Raw genomic sequence first — 20,023 nt, 5'->3', positions numbered from 1 at the left:
TAGACGTGGCCATCCTTTAGCTAAAACACAGACACATAAATAAACAACTACAATATATTGTGATAATATCTACAATGAGGGAGTTCCAGGGTTCTAAGGTGGATCATAGGAGTACCACTTTACTTAAATTAGTTATTTTCAGTGATTAAAGCGTTCTCAGCTTGAAGATAATGTGAGAGTGGTCATGGTGCTGATTTGTCCCACGCATTATCACTTTTAAAGTTAACATAGTTTTATTTCATGAGATAACTGAAATGTTTTCTATATTGCCCCCATATGTAAAGCAAATAACTCTATGTGGATAGCTTCTAATAGGTTTTATATCATTTACTGTGAAGTATCTACTTTGAAATATCTACTGAGAGATGTTTCTTGCTTCTTGACAATATTTCTTAGACCTTACTCTTCAGATAAGAAAATACAAGTAATGTAAGAAACACTGTTTTCCAGTTTTTTACTTTTTAAAAATGCATACATATTGTTAAAAAGAAACATAGTATGGCGTAGCATTCAAGGAATAAGCTGTTTGAAATTGAAATTTGTATATGTAGATTCAACCTCTTTCCCCTTTTCTACTCATCCTAGTTAGTATACCTCAGTTTTAGTTTACTTTGTGAAAAGCAGGCCTTATGACACTCTGTTTAACAAATGTGTTAAGTGTAACATTAATGGATAAGCATCTGCCTTAAGCATGCTTTTCTGTTTCCCTCAGTGCATGTGTTGTAGTCTTGTTTCTTGTTCCTGCTGAGTATGGAGGGTGTTCCTTATTAAACTTTTACTGGTATTTCTTGTGAAACTAACCAACTGCCAACCTGGTGTTCTCTTCTAACCTCTCTAAACCACCCTGTCTGTTTTGTTGTCTGTAGTCGTGCAGAACAGATCCCTCCTTGCCTGACAAGTGAGTCTTCTCTCCCCTCTCCTTGGGGTACACCAGCTTTGTCCAGGAAAAGGTACTGATCTTATAATGGAAGTCAATCTTTATTTGTGTGTTTTTTTTCTTCCCTGTGCTTAATTATGTGTAAATGTGGTGATTGTGCTTTGTACAAAAATTTTTTGGCTTTCAGATTTTATTAGGTTTTAGAATTGTCAACTTCTGAGTATATTTATGAGCACAAAATGTGTTAATGCCATGAGGATATGAGGGACGTTTCGAATTTTGTCATTTGACTCTAATATTTAGAGTGAAATATACATTTTGCCTTGAGAGCAGTGTATCTTTTATCAAAATTAATTTAGAAATGAGGACTTAGTGCTTCTTTACCTAGAGTACTTTTTCTTTTTACTTTAAAGGTACTAGGAAGCATTCTTCAGTTTTTACCATTACTCCAAAATGAACATCACAGCACTGGCAAGGAAATGTGTGTTTTCTCAATCAGGTTCAACCAGTTGAAATGTGATGCTGTTGTAGATACTTGTCATGGCCAGCCTTTGGAAAAAACGAATAAAAAAACTTACCTAGCTGTTGCTTTCATTGGTTCTGTGTATATCTGTTTCTAAGCTGATCTAGTCTTCCTTGTATATAAAGCTTATGAATATAAAGAACCAGCAGTTGGTTGACAAGAGTACAATTAAGATCCATTTAAGATTCCATTTGCAACCTATATTTAAAATGATCATAGTCTGTGCAGTTGAAACCAATACCCTTCCTTCCCCAGTTTTTCTCATAACCAAGTACAAGTCTTTTGGTCTTGTATTAATATTCTTCCATTGTAGCTTTCTAAAATTGAATACTGAGGTTCAGCTATGTTATTGATTAATTTTATCTCTATTATTCAGGATTTGAAACTCAAATGTTAGTGGAGTTTTTGTATTAAAAGTATTTATTACAGATCCTGTATTTCAATATATTTCAGTAGTAATATTCATCAGATATATGGACTTGTATTTTCCTTTTTCTCTTATGTTTGCACTGAAGCTTACAGCTCATTTTCTGACAGTAAATCATAGAAGAGTTCAGAATAGTCTTAAACAAATTTAGTGTTGTTCAGTGTATTTCTATTTTAAAACTATTCCTTTTTTGTCGTTCTAAGAACATTTTTTTTTAATGCAAGAAACCATAAAATCAATTTGAGTTGATACAGTATCTTCTGTTGCTAAAATGAAGGCAGTAAACGGTATTCTTAGTGTTTGAAGATTCACGTGTGCTCACTATCCCACATATTGGATATTAGAAAAATAGTTTTAATTACTAGTTTTCATTCTTAAAAGTCACATTTATGATTCCCTGAAGGGTAAAGGTATAAAAATTGCTGTGTTTAAAAACATTTAACCATTTTTTAGTATTAACCAAAAACTATAAAATACTTTCAATAGAAATTCATAGATTAAAGCAACACATGAAAGGAAATTCATCAGAACTGTTTTATTTAAATGATAATTTGACAAAGGGAAATTTCATTCCATATCATAGAGAGTTATTTCAGGGCTTAGATCAAGAACATTTTGTCATCATTTGCAACACAGCTGCATGTGAGGATGCCATATCTTTGACTTGGGGGAAACCTTCACTGAATCCACAGTCCTGTTTAACTGAATCTTTTCTGTGGGAATGCTAATTAGGCTCTCAGGTTGGCTTTACCCCAAGGAAGTTCCCAATATTGTTCATGCTAATAGTAAGGTCAGTGTTGACATTTTCAGGTTGCCATTCTGGTCAGGTTACATAGATTTTGCTCAGTGATAAGAATCATAAGCTAATAAAACAGTGCTTTTATTTTCACATGCAGATATGGTAACTTTTGAAATTAGAATATCTCTAGAACGTCTCAACAAATTACATCAGCTCATGGCATTTCTTCTTGTGGCAAAATATGTTGTTTTTGTTGGCCAAAGGAGAAACCAACAACGTATTAGTTTTTATGGCTTATTGGAATTTTCAGACACGAAGGAAGTTTTGAGTTTGTGATTCTTGTCTGGTATGTAAAATGCTGGAGATTCTTCTCTTTTTTTTAAGAATGGGGGAGGGGAATGCCTAAGAAACCTTATAGTATTTAGAAAACCAAAACTCATAACATTTTTCATTAGTATTCATTATTCAGAAAGAATAATGGAACAGAATTATAGCTGAACGATATTTAATCACAGTTAGAGGAAGGAGACGAAAACAAAATACAAAATAAAAACCAAGGTTTTCTATAATATATCTGCAGGGGAGAAAAAGGTGGCGAGTACTAGGTATTATTCAAACATGGTATCTGTTACTCAGTGTCTATACACACTTGATGGTAATTAAGGCAAAGCATGTTCAGAATTTAAATATTCAAGAATGTATTCCCCAAAGAGGTAGGTAAATCTTAAATATATATGAAAATTTAGATTGAAATATTAAGTAGCAATTTTTCTAAGTTTTAAAAGTAATGGCAGCATAAAAATTAACTAAATTTTGAAATGTTGTTTTAGCCTACATTTGTAAATGAGTAGGTCTCGCTTGAGATTATCCGTTTAATAAACTTACTCTCATGTCTAAATTTTAAAAATGATAATACCTGTGGTGATACCTAAGTGGCTAAATAAGTATTAATAATATTATATAATGCCTGTTAAAATAGGCCTAAGTTTAGTTAATAAATACCATGTTTTAGATTTAGCAGTGTTTACAGTATTTTCCCAGTTTGAGAAGAATGAATGCAATTTTTATATCAGAGTATTGTTATCTTATATAAGATTAAAAGGCATACTACTGTGGGGTGTCTGGATGGCTCAATCAATTGAGCATCCAACTCTTGATGTTGGCTCGGGTCATGCGTGATCTCACGATCTGTGAGATCGAGCCCCATGTTGGAATCTGCACTGACAGCACAGAGTCTGCTTGGGATTCTCTATCTCCCTGTCTCTACTTGTCCCCTGCTTGTGCCCACACGCGCGTGCGCTCTCTCTCGCTCGCTCTCTCTCCTCTCCCCCAAATAAATTTTTTTTTTTATTTTTTTTTTCAACGTTTATTTATTTTTGGGACAGAGAGAGACAGAGCATGAACGGGGGAGGGGCAGAGAGAGAGGGAGACACAGAATCGGAAACAGGCTCCAGGCTCCGAGCCATCAGCCCAGAGCCTGACGCAGGGCTCGAACTCACGAACCGCGAGATCGTGACCTGGCTGAAGTCGGACACTTAACCGACTGCGCCACCCAGGCGCCCCTCCTCTCCCCCAAATAAATAAACTTTTTTTTAAAGGTACTGGTATAATGGGTATATATTAATTAATAAAGAGTTTGTTTTCTGAAGGCACAAAGCCTCCTTCCTGGGTATATCCATAATTTAAATTCAATCTACATTAAATCTGGCAACTCAGAAATAATTTTGGAAGGACTGTGACTAAAGTATACAACTAGAATTTGGTTTTCCTTCAAATTATGTGTAATGATAAACAGCTTTTATGAAATTTCTTAGTAGTTCAGAATTCCTACTACACTATCATCTTTTTTTCTAGATGGGATCATAATATTTCACAGAATAGAAGAAGCAACATAGGAAGAGGATAGCTATTGGTAATAAACATTTAGAAATCTATCCTAGTAAGTTTAGAAATAAATAACAAAAACGGCAAAAAAAAAAAGCAGTTGAAAAAAATGAGTGGGTGGAGGACATGCTGACTTTAAATAAACTAGGAGAGCCCGTGTGTTTTTTTTTTTTTATATAAGTAGAGCTGAATACTTTCCTGGAATCTCTGTTAAAAAGAGAATGGTACTTTAAAAAAAAAAAAAAAAAAAAAAAAACAGCCACGGCAATGCCAGATCTTTGCTACAAAATCACTGACTTAAAGCATCTGTTTCCCAAGCTGCTCTTGTGCCAGAGCGCTGAAACTGCACTGCTCCCAGTGACAGAGCTCAGCAATAGACAAATTATGCTGAAACCAATTCATTGGAACAAAGAGCTCCCATAGGCTGAAGGCACAAGCATCTGTTTTCTAGTGCCAGGATACAAAATGTGCAAAACTCATGAATTGTAGAAGAATAGTATGAAATAGAAAGTGGAGATCATTGATGAGAAGAAATGTGGAATGTTCAGGACATGGCTAGGCTTTCTATCTCATAGAAGCTTGTTATGTAAAAATATGCCTTCTAATTTTTTAAAAATTGTGATGAATATTTTCAGGGGTGAATTAATGCAGAAGAATGTGAGCGTAGTTCCAAATAAGCTAAAGGAAAACTTCCTTGATGCTTAACATATATATTGTCAGGTGGCCAAGATTCTGAGCCATCCCTGACTCAGTTTGACCCAGTTATAGATGTTGTCAGCTCATTTAAAAAAAAAAAAATTTTTTTTAACATTTACTCATTTTTGAGAGTGAGCGAGACAGAGCATGAGCGGGGGAGGGGCAGAGAGAGAGGGAGACACAGAATCAGAAGCAGGCTTCAGGCTTTGAGCTGTCAGCACAGGGCCCGACGCGGGGCTCGAACTCACGGACTGCAAGATCATGACCTGAGCCAAAGTCAGATGCTCAACCGACTGGACAACCCAGGCGCCCCTCTTTTTTTTTAATAAGACATTTTATTTCTTAACGTGACCATCTGTGGGTAATTTTTTTTTAATGTTTAATTTTGAGAGTGCGTACGCAGGGGAAGAGCAGAGAAAGAAACACACACACACACACACACACACAATCTGAAGCAGGCTTCTGGCTCCAAGCTATCAGCACAGAGCCCAGTGTGGGCTCGAACCCATGAACTGCAAAATCAAGACCTGAGCTTTCAAGTCGGATGCTTAACCCACGGAGCCACTCAGGCGCCCCAGATCTTGTTAGTTCTTGCTTATGTTGCCCACAGTTTAGGGAAAGGTTACAAACACATAGGTCATTTCAAAAGAAAATCTTAGTGAGGGATTTGACTTCATTCAATTTATACCCTCATCATATTTTATCAGAACTTTCACCTTTCCTAGAGTTTGAATCACTGTGATTTCACCTGTTTGTTGTATCTTCTGATACAGGTGTCATTCTTCTTTGTGTGTGTGTGTTATTGAGACGTGATTGACATAGAGCACTGTTACAAGTTAAGGTATACAACATAATGACTTGCCTCCCCATGTTGTAAAATGATTACCACAGTAAGTTTAGTTAACATCCATCATCTCAAATAAATACAAGGAAAAAAACTTCCGTGTGATGAGAGCTTTGAGGATTTACTCTCTTAGCACTTTCAAGTCTATCAGAGAGGAATGTTAACTTTGGTCATCATGTGCCCTTCTTTAATGAAACAATCCCAGTGACAAGTGGTAAAGACATAGTCTAGAAGAATCGATGGTTAAATTGTATGTAACTCTAAGAATTGATAATATATTGCTTTTTCATATCCCAACCTTAAAGTGTTTTGTAACCCAGTCTTGAATTACAAAGGTTTTTGTTTATCAGTGGATAAAGTTAACAAAAGATGAAGAAATGGAACAGAGAATGTACTTGAATTTAATGCTAAATTACCCTTCTTTCTTTTTTACAGGCATGCATATCATTCTGTTTCAACTCCCCCTGTTTACCCTCCTAAAAATGTCGCTGACCTGAAACTACATGTGGCAACTACATCTTTCCAGAGTTCTGATGCTGTCATCATTCATCCTGGAGCCATGCTTGCTATGCTGGACCTCCTGGCCTCTGTTGGGTCAGTGACACAGCCAGAAGTAAGTGTGGATATGTTAGCTCCTTTCCATCTTAACGAATGAGTAAAAGGATGTGAATATGACTGTGTAAGCAAGGGAGTGGGTCCAAGAAAGAGTGATAAGGAACGGTTCCATATCACATACTAAAGTCAGAGAGGGAAAAATAGGATTGTTCAACTTGAGTCTTAACTTTCTTGTGAGGTAGGTATATATGTTTTAGAATACAGTTCATTTGGTACAAATGTAGCCAAGATGGTTACTTCTAGTGCTAAAATAATTGTTTCTCCTTCTAAGTCCTGTTTATCAGTGGAAACTGTTAATCGTACAGAAAGAAAAAACAACTGAAGATACCATTTTGAGGCTATTTATGTTTTGACTTGTAGCACTCAAGAGTTTGGGTGAATGGGAGCTTCAGTGACTAATTATGCTAAAATGTTGTATGGCCTCTAAGGCTTAAAGTGTCACAAAAGCCTCTAAGGCTTTCCTTTACACTGGTTGTTTACTCATGAAGTAAAAGACCTCACATTCACTACTTCTATAAAAATTAAAATACTATTAGATAGTCTTTCAGTACAAAAGACTTGGAGGAGAGAGGAGTCCAGCTGGGTATGCTTCCGGTGAAATGAGGATAGGAAACGTTTGCCTAGCCTTGTTTGAATTGCTAGATCACTCTGCATCAGCTTCTTAATTCATCTGAAGGGAATTTGAAATGTGTAGAGACCTCCTATTACAAGTTGTGCTTCATGTGGAGAGAACTGTCACCTTTCTTCCTAAGAATGCCCTGGTGGCATGGATTTCTCTCACTTCAGCATGCTCTGGACCTTCAACTTGCTGTGGCAAATATCTTACAAGCCCTGGTGCACACAGAGAGAAACCAGCAGGTCATGTGTGAAGCTGGACTTCACGCCCGATTGCTGCAGCGGTGCAGTGCCGCCCTGGCAGACGAGGACCACTCACTGCACCCGCCCCTCCAGCGGATGTTTGAACGACTAGCTTCTCAGGCTCTGGAGCCCATGGTGCTGAGGTCAGTGTGTCCTCTTTCTTGCCATTGAACAAGCCACAGGTAGTAACGGCAGTTCCTAGAGTCTTGGTATTCAAGAGTTCTTGCTATGATACACATGTATCCAAATATCAGTGGGCAAAACCAAAACAATAAAAATGGGCAAAGTGCTCAAAATATTGGTCTTAGGTAAGCCCAGTTATTAGAAAACAGAGGGTGCTTATTTCTTCCACTCAAATGTAGCAAACTCTCCTTTATAAATAAAGTCATGTCTTTATGACTTACATCTACTTTGTATTTGAGAACTTTTTATGTGTAAGAAGTCTCTTAAGAGGGGCGCCTGGGTGGCTCGGTCAGTTAAGCCTCCCACTTCGGCTCAGATCTCATGGTCTGTGAGTTCAAGCCCAGTATTGACAGCTCAGAACCTAGAGCCTGCTTCAGAATCTGTGTCTCCGTCTCTCTCTGCCCCTCCCCCCTCATGCTCTTTGTGTCTCAAAAAAAAAAAAAAAAAACAAACATTGAAAAAAAATTAAAAGCTTCTCTTAAATACTTTTTGAACTTTTTAATTTTAAATTACTTACAGATTTAGAGAGGTTCTGTGTTCCAAGTTTCTTCGATGTTTACATCTCCTACAACCATAATACATGAAAACTAAGAAACTGATATTGCTACAATGTATCCTTGTATGCTGTGGGTCTTATTATTTATCACATGTTTATATGCCCACTACACAATCAAGGCATCACAAACATCTCTATAGTGGTACTCCTTTATTATCATATCCACTCCCCTAACCCCCACCATTCTTAACCCCTGGAAACTGCCAATCTGTTCTCCATCTCGGTAAGTTTGTCACTTTGAGAATGTTATGTAAATGAAATCATTTGGTACATGAACTTTTGAGATTGACTGTTTTCACTTACCATAATGCCTTAGAAATGCATCCAGATTGTTACGTTTCAGTAGTCTTTTTATTGCTGAGTAGTATTCTGTGGTATAGATACACCTTAACAGAGTTTAACCATTCAAGAGATACATATATTTAAATCTTTTTACTGAAAGAGAAGCAGTACTGTGTGTTTTAGGGATAAAACACCTTAAAAAAATATTTTCTTTGAAACTACCTTGCCAAAAAGATTTAAAGTGTAAATTATCTTTTCCTTATTTACAAAAAAAAAACAAACTCCTGTATCTTGTCACTTTCAGATATAAGCAGCTCTTTACAATTTTTTTCTGCTGTTAAAGTAGTCCTTTTTTATAAAGCTTTTAAGGACTTCCCTAAAAATGGTTGGACTTTATTTGTAGTTTATGTTTTTTAACTGGCTCCAATCTAACAGTGGATTAAGAAAAAACCATTTACTAACCAGTATTGTATCAAGATAAATGAGACTGTTCCTACTCACTTTATCCATCATCTTACGGATGACCTAAAGTATTACAAAGAGCATGGAGATTTCCCCCTGATTATTTTTGGTAATCTGCTTTAAAAATAGAGTGAATGAAACAGAAAGATCTTATCTCATACTTAATACTAATATTTTATTAAATAACTTATACTGCCTAGTTAGTGGATATGCTCAGTTTTCACAGTGAATGAATTTTCAGAACCAAATGTCACATGAAGATATAGATACCTGCGTTATTGATGAGCCATGAGCTGTAAGGTTATAAAGTCATTGTATTATACTCTACATGAAAAACTGGCAAAGGGTACCTGACCTAATTTTTTTCTGCTATAAGGAGTTGAAATTTCAGAGAAATACCTTTTTCCCACTTTCACAGGATGCTATAAATGACTGGATACAAAGGACTCCTATTTGTGTAATTCCTAGACAATTTGTTACGTTTCTGCATATCACATTTTAGGAGAACAGGTTCCCCAAATTTCATATTTTAGCCCTTTACAATATTCTATTCTCTTTTCAGTGGTAGGTAATTCACATGTAAAATTAACATATATTATTTTATAATAATTGTTTGGGTTGGCTTTATATTTTTAACTAGTCTGTTATACTTCATCAAATCCCATATTTTGTGTTTGGTTTGTGAATTACGTAATGTTCTCAATCAAGGAATAACTGCTTTCTTTCTCTCTTCTTTAGGGAGTTTTTACGTTTGGCAAGTCCATTAAATTGTGGTGCCTGGGACAAAAAACTGCTAAAACAATATAGGGTCCACAAACCAAGTTCACTGAGTTATGAGCCAGAGATGAGAAGTAAGTTGACCTTTGAAGCTGCCTTTTTTGGTTATTTTGTAGATGAAAATCATGTAGGGAATAAATACTACCTCAACAAGTTTTACTGTGAAAAAAAAAAAAAAGGAAAGGAAAGGGATTGTTGTTATTTAAATGAGGAAACATAAAATCTGGTTGTCTGAAGAAGGGGCAGCTGGGGGTGAACAAGGAATCACGATGTAAGCAGGGTCCAGAGGAGATGAGAATGACTAGCAGAGTAACACTTGGCCTGGACGAGATAGTACCTCTTTCTCAGAGGATTCATAATGTCTTTGCCTCTTTCAAGTAGCCTTTGCCACCTGAACTAGAGCGGTCGCTAGATTCCTAACAGGCCACGGGTTTGCAGGACAGCTCCTGCAGGAGGATATGGAGGATAGGATGTCAAAAATACTGTTAAAAGGCATTGAAGAGAGAGATATATCAAGGAGTATAGGTTGAGTAGGGAAGTGTGAGACCAGGTGGCCAGTGACAGGCTGGGAGAAAAGGGATCGATCACTGGACTGGAGAATAACAAGTAGGCCAAAAAAGCAAATGTACTGAGAGAAAAGGAGTGAACTGGAGGGCGGGGGGGGCAGGGGAGACAGTGGCAATAAAAACTGGAGGAGTGGAACAGAGAAAAGGACCATGCCTAACCTGTGGCTCTGGAGTGAAGTGGAGGTGAAAGGTGATCCTAGAAGGAGAAGTGGGGTGTTAGATGGGTCTCTCCTGTGGACCTTGACATCTGGCACACTGGCAATAGCCAGCCCAGAGAAGACGGGCTGAAATGCCAGCAGGAGGATGGCACTTGGGTAGACAGGTATGTGGTAGCACTGCTGAGGAGGTGCCCCCGAGGGGAGTTTGTGCCTTGGGCTGTTGGGAGGCTGCTGGCGGCCAGAGTGCAGGCACCGCCTGCCTACCAGTCTGGTGGGGACCGTGGCAGTGAACAGATGCCCAGCAGATTCCACCCCAGCCACGGGAGAATTCTGCACCCTGCACCACCTTTCCTCCCGAAGCGAATTCTGTGGTTTTGTTGGGTTTTTTCCCTTTACGATTCATTCTGTATAATCGTTAGCCATACTGATTGGCGTTTGTTTGGATGGATTGAAGTAACCACTACTAGCGAAGCAGGAAAGCATAAAACTTAGGAAAGTAGAACAGCCGCCCTGAAAGGATGTAGTGATCACGTGGGTCATCCCCGAGTTCTTTCAGGTGAGAATGCCAAAGATTAAGCACCCACCAACTGTTATTTCAGTCTTAACTTTTTACCCCCTGCCACTTATCATCCGTGATTAGTGAATGCTGTGTTTTGGAAGCTAAGATGTTTTGAGTTCCAGCGTCGTCTTATTGGCAAACAGAAAGTATTTCAGTTTTCCATTATCTATCACTGTACCTCCCCTAGTTGTGTATATACTTTTTTGTTACTGTCGTTTTTGTACTTAACACAGTTTGAATTGAATTGTGATTTCCTTCGCAAAGCATAGAAACAAAAATAGTTCCTTTCTCTAAGAGAATATTGAAATACATCTAGAGTTGCCTGAATGCTTAGCACAGTTAAAGCATTAGCACAGTTAAGAGAGAAAACAGTTACATTTGTGTGGTTTATCTTGAGAGAGAATATTTTCTCCATTCATTACATTTGTAATATCTTCCTAAAAAATAGACCAGTTTGTTTAAAATTTCTCTTTATTCTTCAAACTGTCACCATCTGCATGCATATAGGATTTTTTTAATTCAACTAATTTTGTGTTTATATATTTGATTGTAATGGTTGTAAGGGAAGAGTGAAAAGTAGGGAGAAAATGGGAGAGAAACAAGTTTTTGCTATTTATCTCTGATTTTTTTTTTTTAATAAAGATGACCCATCTCTTTCCATTGTAATCCTTCTTGAATATTGTGCTTTCTTGTGAAAGAGAAATAATAATTTGTGAAATAAAAGTATAATCTAATCTCGTTTTTAAAAACATGATCTGTAATTTATAAGTGAATTACATTGTAACAGTGGTTTGGATAGTGGTTACTGGAAATTTTTATTCTTATTTGTACTCTGTAGTTTTCCACAACACATCCTGCAATGTGTTTATGCCTTTAGTAATAAGTAGAAAAGGAAACACATTCTATTTAAGTTGAAAAATAAGCATAAAATACATTAAAACTGGATATTAGCTTTGATGTGTAAGAATAAAATTATTACATATACTGAAACTAAAGAGTGGTATTTAAAAATAAGTCAACCTTGTAAAGCAATTATTTTAAAAATCTACATGGTATTTTTTCCCAAGAGATTTTCTTTGACTTACAGGTAGCATGATCACATCTATGGAAGGCCTGGGTTCTGATAATGTTTTCAGCTTACATGAAGATAACCATTACCGGATAAGCAAGAGCCTGGTAAAATCTGCAGAAGGAAGTACTGTACCCCTAACTAGGGTGAAGTGTCTGGTCTCCATGACAACCCCACATGACATCAGACTTCATGGGTCATCAGTTACTCCAGCTTTTGTTGAATTTGACACATCCCTTGAAGGGTTTGGGTAAGGAATTTGCAGGGTAGCCAAGCCTTATTGTATTATTTTATGCCTCCTACTTGCCTTTGACAAGTCGATCCTTGGTTTTAAAAATACTTAGTTAAAATATGCTATATATTTTGTATTCCCAAATGATTGAGTTCTTTGAGCATGTTATTTTATGGTTTTTAGATTTAATTATTTTCATTTATTTTTTTTTATTTAAAAATGTTTTTTTAATGTTTATTTTTGAGAAAGAGGGAGACAGAGCGAGTAGGAGAGGGGCAGAGAGAGAGAGATACAGAATCCAAAGAAGGCTCCAGGCTCTGAGCTTGTCAGCACAGCCCGACACGGGGCTCAAACCCACGAAAGGCAAGATCATGACCTGAGCTGAAGTCAGATGTTTAACCGACTAAACCACTCAAGTGCCCCTAGATTTAATTATTTTGAATTATTATATTGAATAAGTTGATATATTAAAGGAGTCAGTAATCTAAGATCCATGGTACAGTTTTTTTTTTTTGTAAACTTTTTTTTGTTGTTGTTTGGTAAATAAGGTTTTATTTTAACATAGCCACAGTCAATTATGTAAGTATTGTGTGTGGCAGCTTTCATGCTAGAATGGCAGAGTTGAATAGTCATGACAAACTCTCTGGTCTGCAAAGCATAAAATGTTTATGGTCCGGCCCTCCCAGAAAATGTTTGTCAACCTTTGATTTAGAACAATAGGTCACATGCAAATTAAAATTATATTAGAAGCTCTTTGGGTTTAATCATCATCCTTTTCCATAAATTACCTAGTTTAGTACCTTAAACATCGTAAATAGTCAATGACTATTACATCAAATGAGTAATTTCAAGTGGCAGAAAATGCTATAGTAGCAGAAGCAACAATAAAGAATCTATGGAGAATCTAGAAGAACTTACAAAATCCATGAGCTTCAAAACAGACACAAATGCTAATATTGATAGGTCTATGTCTATACTAGTTGTCTGTGGGATTCATATACACCAATCTAAAATTATATGTAAACTATACGTAAAACTATATATAATTTGTGTTTTAAGAACACTGTCATGGGTTATTATTGAATGGTGGATTAAAACCTATTTTGGAATAGTCAGAACCAATCAGAACAGAAGAGGATGACTCACTGGAAAAGGGCGCAAGGGAATTTTTCTGCAGTGATGAAATGGTTCCAGGTGTCTTGAACATGCTTGTACATTGGTACATTTTACCATATGCAACCTATACTTTGATTTTTTTTTTAATTTAAAATAAAAGTGATGCCATTGGAGATTTTGTAAAGTATATCTTTCAGCACTCGTACGTATTTAAAATGAGGGAAGGACTTTATTAGGCATCCAGATTTATTCCATGATCTCTTCGCTCAAGTTACCCTGAAATGATGACAGTTTATTTCACTATGGTAAGCGCATAGTGATAAGAGAAGAAAATGGTTGATCTCTAATATGTACATTGTCTTTTCTTAATAGCTGCTTGTTCCTGCCCAGTTTGGCCCCCCATAATGCCCCCACAAACAATGCTGTCACAACAGGTCTTACCGATGGGGCCGTGGTCAGCGGCATTGGTTCCGGTAAATATTACTTACTTTGCTCCTGAGATTCGTTGTTTTTTAGTAGGCTCTATTTTCTTTAGAGTTTATTGCCTTCTCTTTAAAGTGTACGTACGAATCAACACACTCTTTCGTTGTTATTTTTCTCTTTTTATTTTAGGTGAAAGATTCTTCCCTCCTCCATCTGGCTTAAGCTACTCTAGCTGGTTTTGTATTGAACATTTTAGTTCTCCTCCAAATAACCACCCTGTCAGACTTCTTACTATTGTGCGCCGAGCAAATTCTTCTGAGCAGCATTATGTGTGCCTTGCCGTCGTTCTGTCAGCAAAAGACCGATCTCTGATTGTCTCCACCAAAGAGGAACTACTCCAAAACTATGGTCAGTATCTGTTTCTTTTTGCTTCCTGTAAACATTAAAAATATTAAACATCATTATAATACTCATCTTTAATGTCCAGCTAGTAATTCTTTTCCAGTTTAAACTATTATAGAACAGGTTATATGAAATGTTGAATATTGTTTACCAGTGAATTTTAAGGCACTTTTCAAAGAGACTTAGATAGAAAACAATGGATATAGTTCCTAAAATAAAGAGTCATCTCTACTTGCCAAGAAATCGCAGCTTTCACTAGGAAAGCAGATTGCTTGTTTGATATATTTTAGTAAGGATTTTCATTGACCATGAATTCTGCTTAACTAATGAATATTCATCGAGCACCTGCCTACCATATGTGCCACTCTGTGCTAGACACAATAACATTTTAATTACTTTATCCATCACTTACCTTCAAGACTTAATACGTACCATTTAATAATCCTAATTCTCTCCGACATGCCATAATGTTACGTTGCTATCCAACAGAACTTCAAACTCAAGACATTCATGAATATCTTTCTAAATGATTTAAACAACATAAAATATAACTTTCAGTTTACTGAATGTTCTTTGCTCTGAATATAAGCATTTGTAATATAAGTATACCTCTTTTTTTTTATCATCTACTAAATTTACCTTTTAATTAACTGAATAATACCACATACTGCTTCACATATTGGTATTCAAAAATTTGAATGTTAGCTTAATTAGATGGTAAGGCCTTTTTTCTTAATATTCTTCATGACTAGCACAGAGGCAGGCATCAATACAGTGTCACTGCTTTAAAATTCTTACAAGGACACTTTATTTGATCCTGTTGATGTTTTTCCTCCTAATTTAAACTCTCTTCAGTCTTGCAGATACCCACTCTTTTGACCTCCTTTTTATACTTTTCCTTCAACACTTTTCTTTTCCATCTTCCACTTCAAATTAGTATTCTCCAAGGTTTCATCTTTAGTCTTTGTACTCATCCTGCTGTCTTGAGAGAAAAAAAAAAAATCTATGTCTGTTAAATTTAGGTCTTTTTAATCCCAGCAGTTCCAGAATTAATTTTTGTTTGTCTGTATCCCAGGATTTCTCATTTTTTGTTTCATTTTTTATTTTTTTTAAGTGTATTTATTAGAGAGAGAGAGAGAGATGTGAGTGGGGAGGAGCAGAGAGCGAGGGAGAGAGAGAGAATCACAAGCAGGCTCTGTGCTGCCAGCGTAGAGCCCAACACAGGGATAAAACTCATGAAACTGAGAGATCGTGACCTGAGTCAATACCAAGAGTTGGATGCTTAACCTACTGAGCCATTCAGGTGTCCGTCTCCTCATATTTTAACTGCAAGTTAGACATTCATATGAATACAGCTCATATGGAATGTTTCTTCTTTATAAAACCTGCATCTCTTTCTGTTTTCCTGCTTGCTAAATGACACTCCCCACTACCAGTTTAGCCCAGCTAAAAATCTCAATATCACCCCTTCCGCTAAGTCTTACTACATGTGCTTCCTTCATATTTTTTTTAATGTTTATTTACTTATATTGAGAGAGAGAGAGAGAGAGAGGAAGAGAGAGAATCCCAAGAAGGCTCCACTTTGTCTGCAGAGCCTGACACAGGGCTCAGACCCACAAACCATGAGATAATGACCTGAGCCAAGATCAAGAGTGGGATGCTCAACCAACTGAGCTACCCTGGCACCCCTTCCTTCATATTTCTTGAATCTCCCCTTCCTCTTATGCCCACTGTCATGAATCTTAATTTTTTTTTTAATTTTTTAAATGTTTGTTTATTTTTGAGAGAGAGAGGGAGCAGGGGCAGGGGAGGGGCAGAGAGAGAGAGGGAGACACAGAATCCAAAGCAGGCTGGCTCCAGGCTCTGAGCTGTCAGCACAGAGCCCGAGGCGGGGCTCGAACTCGAGAGTCATTTGATCGTGACTTGAGCCGAAGTTAGACACTTAACTGACTGAGCCACCCAGGTGCCCCATCTTACTTAATTTTTTTATCAGTTACCTGGACTTCCAAGATTTTAATTCTTTATATTTGTCTTTGGTTACCCTACTAGAACTGTGGTAAATTATATTACACAATGTAATTTATTACCTTAGTAATCTAGGCAGCCCTGCCACCTAAAACATGTAAAATATTCTGTAAAAGTATGAGTGAATGAACAAATGAACAAACGAGCAAGGAAAAAAAGGAAAATATGAGAAAGGGAAATGATGAGAAAATAATAAGTAAAGTGAATAATAATGGGGAATTTGGAAAAAGAATAGAATTTAATGGAAAAGTTAAGGAATGGGTCTAGGGATATTTCCTTAAACTAGGAGAATGTTTTCTAACTCTATATCATTTTCATGAAATGTAATTTGCAAGACTACTATAGTCCATATATCACTAGAAATTACAGGAATAGATACATTAGCTTTAGATGATGTTACTACTACAAGGATCCATCCTCTGAACAGCTGTAGCCCATTAAGCCTAGGTAATTAAGAGTTGTCAGAAACCAGTTGGCTCGCCAAGATCTCCTGACATACCACTGAATGCTGGATGTGGCTTAGACTAAGCCTAATCCAGAATGTGAAACTCAGAAAATTTTTGTGAGTAAAATCTTCTACAATTCTGGAGAAGATTCAGTCTATTAACAGGAAGGGAAAGGGAAGAGTTCTTGGTTTCACCCATGCCTTTTATCTTTTCTTTCACATCCTTTGGTCTATACAGTAGACCTTTCAAAGCTGTTTGACCCCGCTTTTCATCTAGGTTGTTCAGTTCTGTTCCTGTATCAGATCACCTATCAATTAGATTCTGCTTTTCTTAATTCATCAATAGATGTATATTCTGAATTGTCATTTTAAAATGTAATCTTGGCCTGTCAGTATATGCAGATATTTTAAGATTCTAAAAATTAGTATTTTATTTGTAATGCTTTCTTCGTATAAAGTTTTATCTTTTAGTGTATTTCCTTGTATGTACTTATCCTGAAAAACGGTGAATCTGCTGTATGTTACATGGTTACAGATTAGCTCTTTTTAAAGCTTTTGGTGGGGAGGGTGGAGCAGTGAGTTTTTAACATCTGGATATACACTGTTGTCTCATCACTTCTTGAATGCTTAAAAATTAAATTAATTTTTAATTAGCTTAACATTAAGATTGAATTAATATTGACCCATTATTTCCTGGCAAGATCAGGCAACATACTGGGTAGCAGAGAGAAACCAGGAAATGATTGCAGAATGTTAGGAAATAATCAGAGTTGTCTGGTGAAGCAGGAAACTTGGATCAAAAAATACCTTTCCATGCAGCCACTGTGGAAAACAGTATGACCTTTCTTCAAAAAACTTAAAAATAGAATTACCATATGATCCAATAATTCCACTACTGGATATTTACGAAAAGAAAACGAAAACATTAGGGGCACCTGGGTGGCTCAGTCCATCAAGTGTCTTACTCTTGATTTTGGCTCAGGTCATGATATCATGGTTGGGAGATCAAGCCCCATGTCGGGCTCTGCACTGAGTGTGGAGCCTGCTTGAGATTCTCTCCCTGCCTCCCTCTCCTCCTTCTCCATTTGCATACATACTCTCTCTTAAAATAAAAATATTTTAAAAAGGAAAATAAAACATTAATTCAAAAAGATATATGTGCCCCTGTGTTTATAGCAGCATTATTTACAATAGCCAAGATAATGGAACCAACTGTCTGTCAATAGATGAATGGATAAAGAAGATGTGATATATATATATATATACACACACACATACATACATATATATACAATGGAATATTACTCAGCCATAACAGAGGATGAGTTTTTGCCATTTGTAACAACATGGATGGAAACTATAGGGCATTAAGCTCAGTGAAATAAGTGAGTCGGAAAAAGACAAATACCATATGATTTCACTCATGTGGAATATAAGAAGCAAAACGAAGGAACAAAGGAGAAAATAAGACAAATCAAGAAACAGACTCGTAACTAACTGAGGGAAGGTAGGTAGGGGATGAGTAAAATAGGAGAAGTTTGAATAGTACACTTAACATGAGGAGCACTATGTAATGTCCAGAATTGTTGAATCACTGTATTATACACACAGTATGTTCACTTTACCAGAATTAAAATTTTGAAATGAATGAATGAATGAATGAATGAACAAATAAAACTTTCCACTCCATAAATCACCTCCCTACTCTCAGGTGTCATCAGGCAGGGGCCAGAGCAGTATAGCCGCACACTAAGAACAAATAGTTGGCCTCTTGTATCATTGAGCAGAGCATATAGCAAGAGTAAAATTTTTAATTTTCTAACCAAAGTTGTAACCAAATGCATGGCAAATGAGAATTTAAAACGACCTCTTATAACAGACCTTTTATGACAGGTAATAATCAATTAGCCTCTTTTTGTTGTCTCCTGTAACTTTATTTTATTATCTGTTTTATTTATTTATTTCATCATCTATTATAACTTTATTTGATTATAACTATATCTTGAGCAGAAGAAGGCAAAATAGATCTCAGGTTTTACTTCTTCCTGCAGATAAAGCTGTTAAATGGATAGGGTATTTTCATTTACATCATCATTATATTTGAACATAAAGTCAAGATCTATATATGAGTAATTGTTAGAATGAGGGTGTTGAGTTTTTTTATTTCTTTTTTCCTCTTTATTTTAGTTGATGATTTTAGTGAAGAATCCTCTTTTTATGAGATTCTCCCATGCTGTGCCCGCTTCCGATGTGGAGAACTTATAGTTGAGGGACAGTGGCATCATCTGGTTTTGGTGATGAGCAAAGGCATGCTGAAAAACAGTACTGCAGCCCTCTATATTGACGGACAGCTTGTTAACACTGTGAAGGTAAGCAGACTCGTGCTTGTAAGTCAACCTGCTTTACCAGGTAGTTTAGGGGTGGGTGTGTTTCTGTGTATGTGTGTTTGCGAGGGGGTATATTTTAAATTGCTGTCTTAATTTTAAATTGACCTTTAGTACCCATTTGAACAATATGTTTAAGAGTCATGTGGCTGGCTAATTCATATCAATTTATTTGAGAAGAATAGAAAGAAGAGGTTCAGGGTACTAAAGAAGTTATTGAATATGTCAGCGCTTGAGCCAGATTGCTAAGTGATTCTTCACAACAGAAAAACCAGTTGAAGGATGCCTAAATAACCTATGAAACACACTGTTTTGTCACTTCATTGTTGTTATGCGTTCCAGTAGACTCTATATTCTTTCAGAGCTGGAATTGTTTTTAGTCTTCTTTGTTCTCAGATCACCCAGATTAGTCCCTTGATAATTAGTAGTAGGTGTTCCATTACTGTTTGCTGAATGAATGAGTATGTATTACTTTAGATATAGATACACTATAATATTCAGAAGAGAGGCAAGAGAGTTGAAATAACCAATAAAGAGTCAAAAGTTCCTTTTTTGCATCAGGATGAATGCTGCTAGTTACTTTCGATAGAACTCAGCTAGCAACCTGTTGAAATCACATGTTAGCTTCTAAAGGATAGTATCTGTTTTTATAGCGATTATCACTTGAAAGAAGCAACAAAAGCAAAGTTTGTCCTTTTGTGTCAATTAAAGTTTAAAAGGCAGTGAAATCGACAGCTTCCTTGAAGACATTTCCTTCATTAATGATATCTTATTGTGACATTGTGTTTCAATATGATAAACACTAAAATGCATTCTGTGGGAATAGTAATTTTTTCCTTTGTACACATGATTGCATTTGAAATGGGCTTGTAGATTCTCTGGGAGTTTGCTTCTTTGTTATTTTTTAAAATAAAAATGTCC

General features: G+C 36.3%; 1 protein-coding gene across 6 annotated transcripts in view; it reads left to right on the top strand.

Annotated features, from left to right (window-relative positions):
• WDFY3 (WD repeat and FYVE domain containing 3) overlaps positions 1-20,023 on the top strand; it is a 245,777-nt gene that overhangs the window by 125,846 nt on the left and 99,908 nt on the right. For 5 of the 6 annotated variants that reach the window (XM_047090584.1, XM_047090585.1, XM_047090581.1 and 2 more), the window contains 8 exons: positions 867-950; positions 6,426-6,603; positions 7,392-7,606; positions 9,685-9,797; positions 12,094-12,325; positions 13,796-13,896; positions 14,036-14,254; positions 18,906-19,087. In XM_047090584.1, the coding sequence (XP_046946540.1) occupies positions 867-950; positions 6,426-6,603; positions 7,392-7,606; positions 9,685-9,797; positions 12,094-12,325; positions 13,796-13,896; positions 14,036-14,254; positions 18,906-19,087 (1,324 nt within the window). The remainder of the gene's footprint in view (positions 1-866; positions 951-6,425; positions 6,604-7,391; positions 7,607-9,684; positions 9,798-12,093; positions 12,326-13,795; positions 13,897-14,035; positions 14,255-18,905; positions 19,088-20,023) is intronic. The other variant, XM_047090586.1, reaches the window with a different exon arrangement.

This window comes from Lynx rufus, unplaced genomic scaffold (genome assembly GCF_022079265.1).
Source record: "Lynx rufus isolate CCGP_SWC_20201006 ecotype Redwood Valley unplaced genomic scaffold, mLynRuf1.p SCAF_3, whole genome shotgun sequence".
NCBI lineage: Eukaryota > Metazoa > Chordata > Mammalia > Carnivora > Felidae > Lynx > Lynx rufus.
The sequence above is the reverse complement of the archived record's forward strand: the minus strand, read 5'-3'. Positions and strand labels throughout refer to the sequence as shown.